Source organism: Mchenga conophoros, linkage group LG7 (assembly GCF_057382185.1).
Source record: "Mchenga conophoros isolate Kocher_MC1m ecotype Shallow Benthic linkage group LG7, M_conophoros_male_GT1.1, whole genome shotgun sequence".
Taxonomy (NCBI): domain Eukaryota; kingdom Metazoa; phylum Chordata; class Actinopteri; order Cichliformes; family Cichlidae; genus Mchenga; species Mchenga conophoros.
The window spans coordinates 26,476,253-26,493,224 of record NC_140532.1 but is presented as its reverse complement, the minus strand read 5'-3'; the positions used below and the strand labels follow the sequence as shown (position 1 = coordinate 26,493,224).

General features: G+C 40.3%; 1 protein-coding gene across 2 annotated transcripts; it reads left to right on the top strand.

Moving 5' to 3' along the window:
• The first annotated feature begins 613 nt into the window (after positions 1 to 613).
• On the top strand, positions 614 to 15,148 carry LOC146570236 (carbohydrate sulfotransferase 1-like). Of its 2 annotated transcripts, XM_085283150.1 has the most exons (7): positions 614 to 977; positions 2,003 to 2,205; positions 2,311 to 2,388; positions 3,511 to 3,724; positions 3,816 to 4,042; positions 12,073 to 12,290; positions 13,465 to 15,148. In XM_085283150.1, exons 2-7 carry the CDS (start codon positions 2,041 to 2,043, stop codon positions 13,799 to 13,801), a joined length of 1,239 nt encoding a protein of 412 aa, XP_085139276.1. In that variant the 5' UTR covers positions 614 to 977; positions 2,003 to 2,040; the 3' UTR covers positions 13,802 to 15,148. The 2 variants fall into 2 exon arrangements, with proteins under 2 accessions (XP_085139276.1, XP_085139275.1); XM_085283149.1 differs by having other exon boundaries at positions 2,003 to 2,388.
• Positions 15,149 to 16,972: the final 1,824 nt, after the last annotated feature.

Below are 16,972 nucleotides of genomic sequence, written 5' to 3'. Positions count from 1 at the left end.
GGCACACAGGTACAGTAGGTGTCCCAGAGGGGGGATGTGTTGAAAGTTGTACATCAACTACTCAGGATGATTTTTAATGAATTTTTGAAAATTGACATAATTCTACTGTATTGGCCGACTGCATTGGATACAAGTACCCTTTAATTTCTGAGGAATTCTACAGTAAATCTGGATGAAACCTGGCACACAGGTACAGTAGGTGTCCTAGAGGGGGGATGTGTTGAAAGTTGGACCTCAACTATTCAGGATGACTTTTAATGAATTTTTGAAATAAACATAATTGTAGTGCATTGACTGTATTGCACTGAATATGAGTTTACTGTGATTTCTGAGTAATATTACAGTAAATCTGGGTAAAAACTGGCCCAGAGGTAAAGTAGGTGTCCGAGAAGAGGATTGTGTTGAAAGCTTGGCATCAACTTTTAAGAATGATTTTTAATGAATTTTTGAATATGCAACCAGACTGTCACGATGGCTGTATTGGGCTGTTCCATTGTAATTTGTGCGCGCGTGCGTGTGACTGTTCACGCGCGTGCATGTGTGCGCGAGTCTAGGCTTTCAATCAGGATATAAAGCGAAAAGGCGCTACCGTAAAGACTGGTGTAAAAGCGCAAGGAAATTTATGCGGCGGATAGGAGGCGGCTGGCTTGACCGCGGCTCACAAATGACGGCTCACTTTACCGCAGTGTCTCACGCAGGCTGCCGATCGTTTGTGATGCTGTGGATTTGACGGGCTTTCATTCAAACATTCGTTGAGATCCTAATCATAATCTCTATGTGGTCTCTGCTCCGATCCGTGATGTTTTGATACCTGCTGTGGATCACAGACAGGAGCAGCTTGGTTTCCTGCCTGGCGTCTACATCGTGGTGTCAGCCCTCCGCCCTCCTGCAGCCGAGAGGCAGCTGAGCGCTCCATCAGGCCGCGGGGAAACCACTCTGTCTCCGGTACTCAGGGATGAGGCGGGCCCGTGGATGTGGTGGGTATGGCGGCATGTCGACAAGGGTTAATATTCCGCTGTGCTGTAACAAAAAAGACAGTGTTAGCCAGCCTCTTTATTAAGAGGCGCGTAATGACAGACTGGGGTAGCTCGTACAATGATGTGTAAACACATAATATCACTGATCTGTTGTTTCTAGCTTGAGATATGCAGCACTATTATCGAGCCTTCGGATATTTATGAAGCAATATATGTTGAATGTTCAGTGTGAAAGATATGTCACTGTATATCACAGGCCTTTAAAAGAAACTATGAATCTCTTCCAACAGTAATAAGTACTCCAGAACTATTAATGCTTTCTAATGAGTGCACGAAACAAAAGATGTCCAGCATGCAAATAAGGCCATACAAAATTAAAGGGGATGCACAGTGGTTTATGCTCTTAAATGGACTCACTCAAGTTTAACTGACTTTTTGTTATGATGATTGAGCACTCCATTTATTTCTTTTTACTGTAGTTCCAATATATTAAAACAACAACAACAAAACAAACAAACTTTTGGCTGGATCATACCTTTGCTTTCTATATTGCAATAATATGAACGATACTGATCATTTTTGACCGGAGAAATTTCTGTCAGAATTGCAAAGAAAGTTAGAAAGCTACTAGTAAAGGCAAGAGTCTGATCTTTGAGAAAGAAAGAAAACTTGAGCAGCCTGTCCATGAGTATTAACAGCAATGCAAGTTGGCTATATTTGATCACTTGTGTTTGTTTTTTACTCTTATTTGTTATTGTGTCTGAGAGAAAAATGATATCTGCCATCAAACAACTGCTATTTTCATTTTCTTTACATACCTAAATATATATTTTTCACGGTCTCAATGTGACGTCACTTTGTTGGAATCCAATTTGTGAAATTCAGAAACATCTGCCTTCAACTCAAAGTCAGCAATTGGCTACTTTAGCAAGCATTAAGACAACAAATTTGAGACTTTACCAACCGTAAGTCTTAAGAGCTCTTTGTCTCTTGTCTTCTGTCTGTTGTGTTTCCTTGTGTTGCAGACAGTGCTGTGGGATCCTGATAAACCAGTCCAATCATCATGCAGTGTTCTTGGAAGTCCATGGTATTGTTAGCATTGGCCTCCATAGCCATCCAGTACACAGCCATCCGCACCTTCTCCAGCAACCCCTTAAGCTTTCTGTGCTCTGTGGGCCTGGCACCTTCAGGTTTGACTGTCAACTGCAGCCCCAAAGAGTTGATGCAGGTGGGCCAGGAGACACCCGTGGACTTGGATCATAGCTGTGATAGAAGCCCCTCCCATGCTAATTCCTCCCCTTCTCTCTCCAATCCTTCCTATAATGTCACCAAGAGAACCCACATCCTCATTCTGGCCACCACACGGAGCGGGTCCTCATTTGTGGGTCAGCTGTTTAACCAGCATCCAGAGGTTAGAAATTATATAGTTTCTGTGACCTGTCGGATTATGATGAAAAATCATGAAGTCATGCCCTTTCTGATGCTTTTGAGTCAGTGGTTTCTAAATGCACAAAGAGCCTTTAATTTAACAATCCAGACAAAATGTATTTGATTTCATTAACATAATTTTTTGTCTACATATTTAATAGATCTTACATCTACAATAACTTCAAGTTCACAAACAGAACAATTAAATAAAAATAAACTTAGAAATCTAAACACAAACTAATTTTTAACAGATTTAAAATGATTTCTAAATGAGTTTTTAAAGGTTACAGGATCAGCACTTTTCAAAATAAATTCTATGTAATTAAAACATTTACTACAGTAAAGCATTTCTTCATTACATATTGCAGATAATGTGAAAGGAGAGTCAAAATGTCAAGCATGGTCAGAATTTGAACAAGCATACCAAACTTTGTTCAAGCAGTTTTGTAAATAGACCAGCAATGAATTTATTCAAATATATAAATACAAAGCAAAATCAGCGTCAAAGGAAATACAATTTACAAACTCAAAAGCAATTAAAAACTTTCAAGACTGAGGATGTTAGTTAAAAGTGGCGGTAACGTATGGTTAAATTAAGGAGCATCGTTAATCACGAAATGCAGAAAAAGTATGCTTGTGTTATAATGTTTGGAAAAATCAAGCATATGTTAGTAAGACACAGGTAGAAATACAGACTGACATCCTGGTACTTCATGTACCAGGATGTCTGGACATATTATTATTAATCCTTTATTTATCCAGGTAAAAAATCTCATTGAGATTAAAAATCTCATTTCCAAGAGAGACCTGGCATCATAGCAACAAAAGTCACATACCACATATTAAACCCATCAAGAGACTGATAATCTACAAAGTGCCTGATCAGTATTTATGCAGCTTTAGACTTCAGAGGATTCTCGGCAAATACACATGCTAATTAGCTTAGCAACTAGAACGTGTCTGAAATATTACAAAAACCACTGACTTTATGACGTTTCTGTATTTTGTTTTTAAAGAACCGCCAAAATCTAAAAGAAAATTCTGGTGTGTAGTGTTTTTGTGTTTGGAGTGTGCTTTAATGGCGATATGCTGTTTTTCATAACAGGTCTTCTATCTGTTTGAGCCTCTGTACCATGTCCAGTTGGCACTGCTTCCTCGGTTGGCACAGAGCCGAAACCTGGCTGAGAGGAGGGTCATGCTGGGAGCAGCTCGAGACCTGTTAAGGTCTCTGTACCATTGTAACCTCCACAGCCTGGAAAGTTACATACAACCCCGTCCTGCTAGGCACTCCACTGACAAGCTGTTTAGACGAGGAGCTAGTAAGAGACATGAGTCTGCTACTTTTGCATCTGTTTTTGCAATCCAGTTCCTGTCTGTCACAGTTTTTGTATGGTACGTGTCCTGTCTTAGGCCGTTCTCTGTGCTCCCCACCTGTATGCGAGGCTCCACTGGGCTCGAAGGAGCAGGTCCTGGTGCTAGCTGATGAGGGGGAATGTGTGAGAAAGTGTGGGCCACTAAATGTGTCGGTGGCTGCTGAAGTCTGCAGAGCAAAGCGCCACGCAGCCATCAAGACTGTTCGGATTCCCCAAGTCAGTGACCTCAGGGCGCTCATTGAGGATCCAAGACTCAACCTGAAGGTAGAGAAATCATTTAATTGAAAGCATTCTACTTAATTCATAATGAATTTTAGTAATGCAGTTTGTATTCTTTCAGATCAGAGGCTTAAAGACTTGAGTAAGATTAAATGATGATTATGACAAGCCACTTAATTTAGACTTGATGACAGAACACAGACTCGACCTCTTGACATAAAATAAATTCATAAATTGAAAAATATCAGTGTTGTGCCTAGTTTTCCCATTATGAATAATTAAAACACAGTTTGTCTTGTCATATCCAGCATATGGCCATTTTTCAGCCTGTAGCTGAGAAAAGACATGCTAATGATTTTTTATATGCTAGTTCCTGTCGGGTCAGATTTAGTAAAGGTCTGCATCAGTGAAGAAAAATGTGTTTTGGCTTTAAAACATTATGTAAAAACAGCTACTGCTGGGATTGATGAAAGGCACTGACAGGTTTGCAACTGGAAGGCATTGACAAATATTTCTGTGGTTAGCCTTAGGGTATATACTAAAACTTGGGGAGGAGAGTATTTGTTTAAGTCACACGAACACGGTGGTTTAGCAGAGGGCAATTTACTGCAAACTGAACCATATTTAATACAGGAAGAAAGCGTGTCTTACTTTGCACCTGATGTGGCTAGTCGTGTGATACCTAACTGCATGCATTTATGTGGAACCACAGGAATAAATGTTATAAGAACACATGCATAAGTGGCAAAGGTTGATTCCTCAAAGCTGTGATCGTGGTACATATTTCTGGTCTTTATTGCAATTTTATTGTAACAGAGAACTGAGGTTGAGATGGTTTGGATATGTGCACAAAAGGCAAAATATTGTAAGTGGGAAGTTGCTGTGCAAGAAGAAGAGAGGAAGACCCTGAGACAAGATCTGTGGATGTAGTGAAGGAGGACGTGCAGAGGCTTGGTGTGATGCAGAAGATTGTTAGAGAGACGAGACAGAGGCAGATGATCTGCTATGGCAACCCCTAAAGGGAATAGCTAAAAGAAAAAGTAGACCAAAACTTAACGTGAAGTGTTGGAAAACATAAAAATTCTTGTTCAGCTGATTCTCACTGAGACAAGAGAACAATGAATCTCTTGACCGTGTTTGTAGTGTTGGTTCTCTTTGCAGTGTTTTTTGCAGACATATGACAAATAATATGGCTTGTTGTGTGGTTAATTCAACAGTACTAACAGACTGTCCAAGACATCTGCGCTCCTGTTTCGGTGAGTGAAATAAGAGCGGGGTGGTTTGCATTTTTGTTAATGAAATCAAATCAATACTGTAGTAAAATTTCAAATAGAGTTTAGTATAGTGTTAAAATGAAAGAGATTTTATATTAACATACGAGGGCAATCCCAAAAGTAATGTCTCCTACTTTTTTAGGAAATACAAACAACCGTTCATTTTCTCTTTTACATCATTTTAAAGGTTGGAGAATTATTTAATTTTCTACATAATCGCCATTTTGGTCGATGTCTGTGAAGGTTCTCGGTCATCCGGGTCAACTAGTCTAAGGAGCTTGGAAAGAAAAGCATCTGGACTTCTTTAACTTTTCTTTTTGTAGACGCTGTGGCACTTTTAGAATGCCCATGTCATACCAGCTCGCCGCCATGTCTTTCAGGAAGCACTGAACCTCATCTTTCACCTCTTCGTCAGAGCAGAATCACCTTCCGCTGGCTGTAAACTCTTTACACCACTTGCAAATGTTTTTGACATCCATGCATGACTGTCCATACACTTCCATCAATTGGCGATGAATTTCAACCAGTTTAAAGGAGCCAGCTGAGGTGGTTCGGGCATCTGACAAGGATGCCTCCTGTGCGCCTCCTGGGTGAGGTGTTCCGGGCATGTCCCACCGGGAGGAGGCCCCGGGGCAGACCCAGGACACGCTGGAGAGATTATATCTCTCAGCTGGCCTGGGAACGCCTTGGTGTTCCCCCGGATAAGCTGGAGGAGGTGGCTGGGGAGAGGGAGGTCTGGGCCTCTCTGCTTAGGCTGCTGCCCCTGCAACCCGGCCTCGGATAAAGTGGATGAAGATGGATGGATGGATGGATTAAAGCCTTTTGCATTCAGAAATTGAATAACTGCGCGAACTTCGCACTTGGCGGTAGCGTTCAACGGGAGCTCCATTTTCAAGGGCTGCCAAGCCATGATTGAGCATCCCAGCGAAGCGGCGCATGCTTGTTTGGGAGTGGAGGAAGCACCAATCACAACAGTGTGGCCCACAGCCGTACGAACAGTTTCTCTACGTCCCCACCGCTTTAGAGACCTTACTTTTGGGATTGCCCTCATATAAATCATGGAAAACACTGTAATATTGAAATAATGACAATCCAAGGTTCTCCACAACTACATTTTCACCAGTTAATGACAGACTTTACTAGTGATTGGATAAGCAGACCCATTCAACAAAGACAGATGTGATCAGAAGCTGAATATTTATTTGTAACTGGTTATTGTATTGGCAGATTGTGAGATGGCACTTAACAGGTCTTTACTAACTGAGGACACGGTAGACTGAATGATGGATGGTTAGATGAACAGTCAATGCTACTCTAAATTGGAATTGATTAAACATGTGGTGTCAACAGCTGCAGTCCCTCAGAATTACCCTAAACATGTGTAGAGACACATGGGCTTAATGTACCTCATTCAACCTCACAGGGCAGTAAAAACATTTTGCCAGTAGCCTTAGTTTGACCTTAATTTATGTATGTTATGTTAAAACACGCTTTTTATTCAAGTTACCACTGTGGATGGTGGCCTCAGTTTGTTATTTTGTCTTTTTTGTGTCCAAATAAATCATGGACGTCAGAGCTACAACAAATTTACGACTTTCCAACTGTCATGACCTCATCTGTAGAATTAATGAACACTCCTTTCAGTGGTGCTCTTACCTTTGTATATAAAGAGAAAATGTCTGGCAGTTGCACACATTATTGTCACAGATATTTCTCTGCATTTAGTCCATCCACAAACAAGATAAACTTCTGCTACTGGTGGGGATGATATCACCAATTTCTTGGGATAATGAGACATGCCCCCTGTAAGCCCACCGCTCATGAAAGGTCATCTGATTATGGGGGTTTCTCTGCATTATTATAGGGTCTTTACCCTTACAATGTTATTTTGTGTTTTATAAGTAATAAGTAAGTAATATGAAATTGAACTTTTGAATAGAGCAGATTTCATGGTTGCATTAGTTACCACAAGTCACCCAGGGCCTGGACCACCACCATGTTTAACTGTTGGTATGATGTTGTCTATAGGTGTTACTTTTATGTCACATGTAATGAGACTCAAAGCTTTCAAAACATTCAGCTTTTATCTCGTCAGTCCACAGAATATTTTCCCAGTAGTCTTGGGGATCATCAAGATGTTTTTTGGCAAACGTGAGACGAGCCTTTGTGTTCTTTTTGGTCAGCAGTGGTTTTCTGCTTGGATTTCTCCCGTGGACGCCATTTTCCCTCAGTCTTCTTCTTACTGTTAAATCATGAATTCTGACCTTACCTAAGACAAGTGAGGACTGCATTTTTTTGTTATTATTCTGGGTTCTTTTGTGACATCCTGAATGAGCCGTCAAAGTGCTCTTGGAGTAATTTTTGTAGGAAGGCTGCGTCTGGGAAGGTTCACCAGTGTTACAAGTTTTCTCCATGTGTGGATAATGCTCTCTAATGGTTTTGTAAACCTTCCCAGACTTATAGATGTCAATGATTTTATTTCCCAGCTGTTTCTTTAGATCGTGGCATGATTTGTTACTTTTTGAGAGCTGTTATCCTATTTTACTTTGTTGGACAGGTTCTATTTAAGTGATTTCTTGATTTATCAGGTCTAGCAGTAATCAGGCTTGGGTGTAACTAGAGAAATTGAACTCGGGTTTTCAAATAATATGGTTATTAACAGTTAATTTGTGTATAACTTTCTTAGGGATTTAACGAAGGGGCAATTACTTTTTCCCAGAGGATCAGGAAGCCTTGGGTAGCTTTTTTTCCTAAATAAATGGAATTGTGATTTAAAACCTGAATTTTGTATTTACTCTAGTTATCTTTGTCAATTATTAAAATGTGTTTGTTTAAAAGTGTGTCAAATATGAAAAAAACAAAGCTTCTCTAATGACAATGTAGTTTGGGGGAGACTTTTTTATGACAATGGACATACTAGCAAAACCAAATTGCACTATAGGGATACTTCAGATACTTAATTATTCTTACTTACTAGAGGTCTGTAAGTAGTTGTGAAGATGGTGGGGGAAAACTTCTCATTAACACATTTGGATCTGGATCGTCCTATAAGTTAGAACTGAAAAGGAACAAAAGAATAAAGAAATTTAGAGAATGTACAAAATGTCATGCCTAAAGGCTTTTAAAAAGAGTTTCAAAGAGAGAACATGGTCAATTAAATACAGAGGACAATCAGAAATAAATTAAAATGGGCAACAAAATTAATTGCGTATGCAGGCCTGTGAACTAAATTAAGGTTGAATCCTTGAACAGAGGCCACTGGACTTCTATAGCTTCCTTACAATATGAATTCTGATTCATATCGTAAGGTTACGAGCCTCGAATAATACAGAGAAAACCCCAACAATCAGATAACCCCTCTGAGCAAGTGTTTTGGCAACAGTGGGAAGGAAAAAATCCCCTTTGACAGGAAGAAACCTCCAGCAGAACCAGCAAGTTTTAAGCCTAATGTTAAAATTAGAGAGATTGTCCGTCTTCTGAATCTAAACTGTGAGCTTGTTCCACAGAAGAGTTGAATGGAAGCTGATGGGTCTGTGTTAGGTTTATATTGTGGATTGTCATTTATGCTTAGAAATATATACTCATATATGCGTAGAGTTTTATAATCGATTGCATATCGATAGGACGTCTGATCCTTAGCAGTCTGCAAAGACTCTGTGTGCCTCCCAGAGCACTCTGGCATACACACACACACAACTTAAGGTCATGAGAGAGGTCGTACCTTCTCTTACTGATTTATGGTATAGGACAGCGGTCCCCAACCTTTTTTGCGCCACGGACCGGTTTATGCCCGACAATATTTTCACGGACCGGCCTTTAAAGTGTTGTGGATAAATACAACAAAATAAAACTAGTACCGGTACCGAAAAAAAGAAGATTTATTCATAACACACGTGAAAAGACCCAGGAAAACCGAGTTAACGATAAAAACGATAACAAAATAACGCTGAAAACCGATAAAAACCCTGAAAACCATACATTTCACACCTGAGCCTCAACTCTCGAAGCCCGGCACCAAACGACTCACCCAGGGGTTGGGGACCGCTGGTATAGGAGGACACCTACTCTGTATCTGTTTAAGTATAAGAGCCCTTTGTTTAGGTGGAAAGCTGGACTCCTGGCACCAGCTTTGGGGAGTCTTCACAGGGTCACATCTTGACACCCCCCACCCCCACCCCACACACACACACACACACATACACATACACATATACCTACACGACACACAGACAAGGTACTCTATGTAAGACGTCATATGTTAATGAACCTATGCATAGTCATGTAACCGCAGTAAGGAGCAATGTTACGAGGGAGCAGACGAGAGCGACTGGGGTTCAAGCGTCAGGAACAGCGCTCGTCACAGTTCTCTCCCTCGTGCATGAGATCAAACAAAGAGCTCTGCTTGGTGTCCAATGCTTTTTGCTGTTGTAGTAGAATTGTCTTGTTCCAGCGGTGGGTCTGTGCCAGGCAGACCCAACAGTCTGCCTCCCCTACTACTTTCAAATAAGCTAGGAACCACAAGTAAGCTAGGAGTCTGAGAGCACTCTATATGGGTGATATGGTACTTTGACCTTTTTAAGATAAGACTGTCCATTTACATGAACAAATTGAAGTCTATTAGATAGATCCACCACAGCGCAGTACCTGTAATACCAACAGAATGGTATTACAGGTCAACAGTACTGAACAGTGGCACAAGGTAAAGCAGGACAAGCAGAGACATGAGTCCACTGTCAGAGGCTATAAGAATATCATTTGTAACCTTCACAAAAGCTGTTTCGTGCTGTGATGAGCTCTGAAACTTGACTGAAACTCTTCAAATGAACTATTTATCTGCAGAGGATCAGATTTACAGCAACTCTTACAAGAATTTTTTGAGATAAAAGGAAGGTTGCAGATTGGCCTTATCACGGTCCCTCAGTCCTGCCTGGCAGACGTTGTCAGGGTTTGTTTTTCTCTCTCTGCTTCAGTTTCTATCTCTCCTCTCTTCTATCTGTTATCACGTGTTGTTGTCTGTCCTATGGGGAGGTACTGATTTTGGGTTCCTACACTTGGCACTATACACCTGGGATAATCAACCACTTCTGGCCTAGGATCTTGTCAGCAGCCACTGCATAAGGTTGTGGTCGGCTGTTATTCATTGCTGTATTGTTGAACTACCTTGTTAGTTAAGCCTTGGTCCTAGCTTCTATTTTATACGTGTGTTTTTGCCTCAAAGGATCTGACCTTGTCTCCTTCCTCTGCACAGACTTTCCCTGGATTTCCTTCCCTGGAGTGGTGAGCCTGCCCGTTTTGAGAGTGTTGTACTGGACAGAGAATTCGATGTTTTGAATACCTGTTTCCCCTTGGACCCCTTTAGCTGCTTTCCCTTGCGCTGTTGTATATAGCGCATTTTGGTAAAACACTGTAAATAAAGGGCACTAAACTTTAATTCGTCCAAATCCAGCATTTGAATCTACTCCAGCATTCATGACAGGCCTATAATTAGCCAACACAGCTGGGTCAAGTGATGGCTTTTTAAGTACAGCATAAGTACTATCAGCGTAAGGACTTGTGGTGGGTAGCCGATTGTGAGAGATTGGTCATATTTAAGATTGAAGCTTTAATTAATGGTAAGACTTGACTAAGACGGACTTGTAGGAATGGGGTCACATTGATGGTTTTGCGAAATTACTAAAGTTAACTAAGAAAGACCAATTGTAGAAAAAAGGGCTAAATATATCTAAATGGTATTGAAAGTAGCTGTACATGTTGTTACAGCTGTGAGATTAGGAGTAATTCTTTTTCTCTAATGGTTAAAATTCTATTTGTGAAGAAATTCATGTTGTCTCTTGTTTTGGTTAAAGGAATGCTTGGCTCAAAGCAGTTCTGATTTTTTCAGCATATCTACAGTGCTGAGGAGAAATACGACATTTTTAAGCACATTGAGGCAACTTTTGTTGTGAATTGTCCTTTGTTGTGAATTACTGACCTCTGTCATCATTTTAAGTGGGGGAACTTGCACAATCGGTGGCTGACTAAATACTTTTTTGCCCCACTGTAGCTTGCTTATGATTAGCTTAAACCAGTCTGCGGATCCTTTAAATCACACCTTTTAAGGTGTGATTTAAAAAGTGAGTGAGTTTATTTACATTCTGATAAGGAATCTGATAACGAATTAAAAGCAAGGATGCTGTTTTCAACCTCTACAAAAATGCTAAAGTCGCCCAATATAAGTATATATCTGAATTGAACACTAAATCTAAAAGTCAAAGCTGAAGTTCATTTAAACTGATGCATTCCTCTTGCTTGTTTTTTTTGACAAATAATTATGTTGATCAGTTATCAAATCAGTTAATAAGAAACTCATAATGAGACCACTATTTATTAATCTACATTTAATCTATTTAATTCTTTATTACTGCAACTAAGAATAAAATGATTAAGTACAAATAAATTTACACCTGTTTCCAGGTTCACGAGCTGCACTATACAAAAAGGGATCAGTGCTGTCTTTCTTGTTATTATCTGTGCTTCCCACTTGATTTGCTGGGAACCACCTAGCTACCCAGTGGGTGAAGGATGACCATGGCATGATATGTATAGCTGTTATGTGGTAGTTTAGGGGAATTTAGGAAAAATCTGTAAATATCACAAGTGGTATCTCAAGCCCAAAACTTGATGAACAGTTTACTGCACTGCTTTATATGCAATGTTAGTTCCTGCCCCACCACATGGCGTTAGCACTAACATATACTGCAAATATACTGGTTTTTGCCATTTGAATGGTTTATTCCTACTGAATATGTTTATCCTTCTTAGGTTGTCCAGCTTGTTCGAGATCCACGTGGCATCCTGGCATCTCGTATTGAGACCTTTCGGGATACTTACCGGCTGTGGCGTCTGTGGAGGGCAACTGGACGTCGACCCCACAACCTGGACCTAGGACAAATCAACACAGTGTGTGAAGATTTCCTTCGCTCTGTGTCTGTAGGCCTGGCAAGACCCACCTGGCTCAAAGGGAGGTACATGTTGCTGAGGTGAGAAGAGGATAATCATTTACACCAGGGGTATCTAACTCCAGGCCTTGAGGGCTGGTGTCCTGCAAGTTTTAGATGTGTCCTTTATTCAACACAGCTGATTTAAATGGCTAAAATGCCCCCTCAACATGTCTTGAAGTTTTTCAGAAGCCTGGTAATGAACAAATCCTTTGATTCAGGTGTGTTGACCCAGGGTGATATCCTCCTTCTACCAAGAAGAGAAGAGAGGTGTTTATTTAAATTGGTTGGTTTCCTGGCACATACTAGGCTTTTAAGCATAGTTCACAAATTTTCAATAGGGTATTTGGCTTTGGGAAGCTACTCCAGAAGCTTAATGTTAGCCTGCTATATCCAGTCCAAAACCAGTCTTGAAGTGTTTGGGATCACTGTTGTGTTGAAATACCCTGTTGTTTCCAAGTTTCAGCCAAATTTCAGAATGTGTACATAGATAACAGTGACGATAACACCAAGACTTCACATGGATTTACCTTACTAGCTGATGTGCATGTGGATGAGCAGACTGCATTTGGTATTGGGTGCAATTACAAGAATTTCCTTTTTGTCTTTTTAAGTTTTACTGAAATGAGGTAAACGGTGCTAGAGCGTTCTGTAGACCTAGACCGGGGGTGTCCAACCCCAGGCCTCGAGGACCAGTGTCCTGCAGGTTTTAGATCTCACCCTGGGTCAACACACCTAAATCAAATGATTATTTCATTACAAGGCCTCTGGAGAACTTCAAGACATGTTAAAGAGGTAATTTAGCCATTTGAATCAGCTGTGTTGGATCAAGGACACATCTAAAACCTGCAAATCATCATATGTGAATTCATTTATTCATTGATGAAAGCTCTTGAATAAGGGAGCAACCAAAAGTAGCTTTTTAGTATACCACAAATGTTAACAGGTCAGGTCTTCAACTGAGGCCTCGGGGAAACTGCAATGACACTACTCATAACAGGTCAAAACTATATCTATATACTATCTTCTGTCCAGATTCAGGTCTTATTTGGTTATTGCCTTCTTTTTAGTCAGAATGTTGTTATATTTGTTTTTGACAAACAAATTCACATTGACATGCTAATGCTTAGTATTGTTATTTACTGCGAGTGATATATTTTCTTTGTTCGTTATTTAAAAAAATAAAATACTCAATGGCACTTTCTTCCTTGATCAGGTATGAAGACTTGGCCAGGTTTCCTCTTCAAAAGACAAAGGAGCTCTATAGCTTCCTTGGTTTGGTTCTAGACCACAATGTGGTAGACTGGATCATCAACAACACTCGGGGCAGCAGTGGTCTGTCATCCTGGCAGAAATTCACCACAGTTCGGGATTCTGCAGCGAATGCTGAGAACTGGAGGGTTAAGCTGTCTTTTGATATGGTGGTTTACACGCAGACTGTCTGTCAACCACTTCTGGGGCTCCTTGGATACAAGACCATCTTCCATCCCAGGGAACTGAGAAATCTTTCACACTCTTTGGTGGAGGACCGGACGTTCCTCCCTTTTTTTTAAACGAATTACAAATATAGTTAACTGAGGTTTAGAAAACCAGCAAGACTTGACAGAACTGTTGTAAGGGAGAGACTGTGTAGTCACAGCTGTGGTCACTCTTGTCTGTGATGGTGGAACAGTTATCCCTAGATCTATTCAAAACTAAAAGTTCAATAAAACAATCAGAAATGCTCTCCTTTACATTAGTGTTTTCTAGTGACCTGGAGAGTTCTGGCAATCTCTTATTGTTGACTGCCTAATTTATTGATTTATTAATCTGACTGATTTTCTTTATTATTTTTCATTTAACTGCTGAGCCATTACCTACCTCAGTTACAGCTACCGCATCAAAACCCCCAAAATACTGTTTGGAATATATTGGCTTCATTGTGGCAAAAATAATACAGCTAAATAATTTAACCGACAAATGTGTAGCCTGTTTGTACCTGGTTACTTATTGTGTTTAGCCCTTAATCACAGTCACATGGTCACGATCACTGCAGTGTGATGGTGAACAGATGGGACTTCTCTATCATGTGGCAATTTTCATTTGTTTTGTTTACCTGTTTAGAGCCTTGATTTATTTTGGCAGTGGTGGGACTTCTATTTTTGAGCCCTGGTCACATCAGCTGAAGGTTCTGGCATGCACACTAAATTCCTTTGTCAATTGCTATCTTTAGACAAAAACGTTAGAAAAGTTTGACCAATGCCAAAGAAAAAGAGCTCTAGAAACAATATGGAATTCCTGCCCAAGAGTTAGGATCTATTGGTCAAAACTGATTTTACTATTCTTTATATTTTCATCAGTGTTTACCTGTTTAGAGCTTTGCTCTGCAGCTACAAATGGCTGCTAGCTTTTAAGAAGGCCTTGGTTGCTAATGACCTGAAGTGTGCATTTGAGGGTTAAGGGGTCAGTCTCTTAAACCATTCTTCTTAATAATGTCCTCGCTGTTATAAATGTCTATTCTTAGTTTGATCGGTTTATACAGAGCAACATTTTTACCGTGCACATTTTGAAGGACAGTGCTGCAACACACATCAACTTTTTTCCCTTGTTATTAAAAATCTCAAAATATGATCGATTTTTGATCTTTAAATGTCAAAATATTCTCACTCGTTAATAATGTCGGTCTTCTCACTAGATAAGTTGTCGTACAACAGTTTGTATATACAACAATAGCTTGAATGTGCCACATGTCACATTTCCCACATTCACTACACACTAGACACAGATTCTACATTTAATTTCCAATCAATTGTTAAAATTACCTTGAATTAATGTATGAAGTCATTGTTTGTGCAGCTACAAACTATTTTAATAAGTTTTAAGTTTTAAATTAAACATATTTGGATTTTCTGGAATAAGAAGCCTCATTCTTGTTTCAATCACATGACAAGCTCTTAAAAGTAATCCATTACAAGTTCAGATGACTCTTGTAGCATATTTCTGATTTGTTTCCACAAGAATATTTTTCTGGATTTCAAATCTGCTTGTAATTTTACAGTAATAGTATATATTGCAAGAAGTGGATATGGCAGGTTAGGTACTACATTAAACCAAAGATGGCTAATGTCCTTATTTTTAGAGCGTTAACTGTCTTCACATTCTTATAGATCCTTTAAATGAAAAGTTTGCACTTCTGTACCCAAATCTGGAAATAAAACTTGAGTCAAATCAAAGCATGTAAATATGTTATCAGTTCTTCTAACCGATGGGTTCTCATTAGATATTGATTGTGCTTAAAAGAAAATGCTAAAATGTCCAACAATTAATGTAAAAATTGATGTAAAAAACCAAAAAGTTTTGTTAGCCCTGCGTCAGGCTGGCGACCTGTCCAGGGTGTACCCCGCCTCTCGCCCTATGGTAGCTGGGATAGGCTCCAGCCCCTGACAACCCTGAAAAGGATAAGCGGAAGAGAATGCAAGTTTGTTTTAATGTGGACATGAAACAATACGTGTATAAAGGCTAATTTACACCATGGAGCTCTTCATCTTGAAACAGTCACTGATTTAAATTTATCTATGAAGCTGGATTTTAGGAAATAAATCTTCAGGTTAGAGCCACTCTTGTGCTGGTATGAACATCACTGGGTTGGTTGGTTGGTTGCTGATAGACTGATAGACAGCCCAAGGGAGACACGTTTGTACTCCTCCTGGTTGCAACAATAAGCGATGAGAAACCAAGGATATACTGTGCACTTTCACTCTGTCTCTTTAGCAGTAAGTGGTTCTTGGTTGTTTGCTCGCTGCATAATGGCAAAACCTACACACTGAACCTTCAAACAGAATTTCACATAGGCCAACTGTCCCAGACTACATACTTGACATGCAGAATGTAGTAAATGGGAATGGAACCACTAGCTTTCCAACTGGTAGATAACCCACTCTAGCGCCTACACCACAGCTGCCCTATATTAAAACATGGATGGCAAAAAACATTTAACCGATGTTTTAATTATTGGTACTGAAGCCCAGAGAAAGAAACTGTCAGAACACCTACAATCACTGGCAATAAAAACCTCCAAACAGTAGGCGTCATCTTTGACAAGGATCTTAGTTTTGAGCAACACAGACGTTTAACTGAAACTAAGACAGAAATGTAACTAAGGATTTAGATCACCTTAAGGTTATTGCCAGAGTACAGTTCCCCTCTCTCTAGCTGATGCAGAGACATTACATGCTTTTATTTCCCCTAAAATTGATTACTGTCATGCTTCACTTTCTGATGGTGGATACAAGACTTGGGGACTTGAGGAATGGGCTTCCTCCAAAGGGTGGCTGACTCTCCCTTAGAGATAGGGTGAGAAGTTTGGCCATCTAGGAGGGGCTCAGAGTAGAGCTGCTGCTCCTTCACATCGAAAGGAGCCAGTTGAGGTGGTACGTGCATCTGACAAGGATGTGTCCTGGGAGCCTCCTGGGAGAGGTGTTTCGGGCTTGTCCCACCAGGCAGACCCAGGACACACTGAATAGATTATATCTCTCGGCTGGCCTGGGAACTCCTCGGTGTTCCCCCGGGCAAGCTGGAGGAGGCTGCTGCCCCCCTGACCCCGGATAAGCGGAAGAAGATGGGTGGATGGTTTGATCCTTGGCTGCGTCAGTCTGCATGCCAAATTATTCTTGGGCAAAATTGAACCAGTGCTTGGGTGGGGTGTGAATGTATATGAATGTTAGAATGTTAGTGTGACCGAAAGC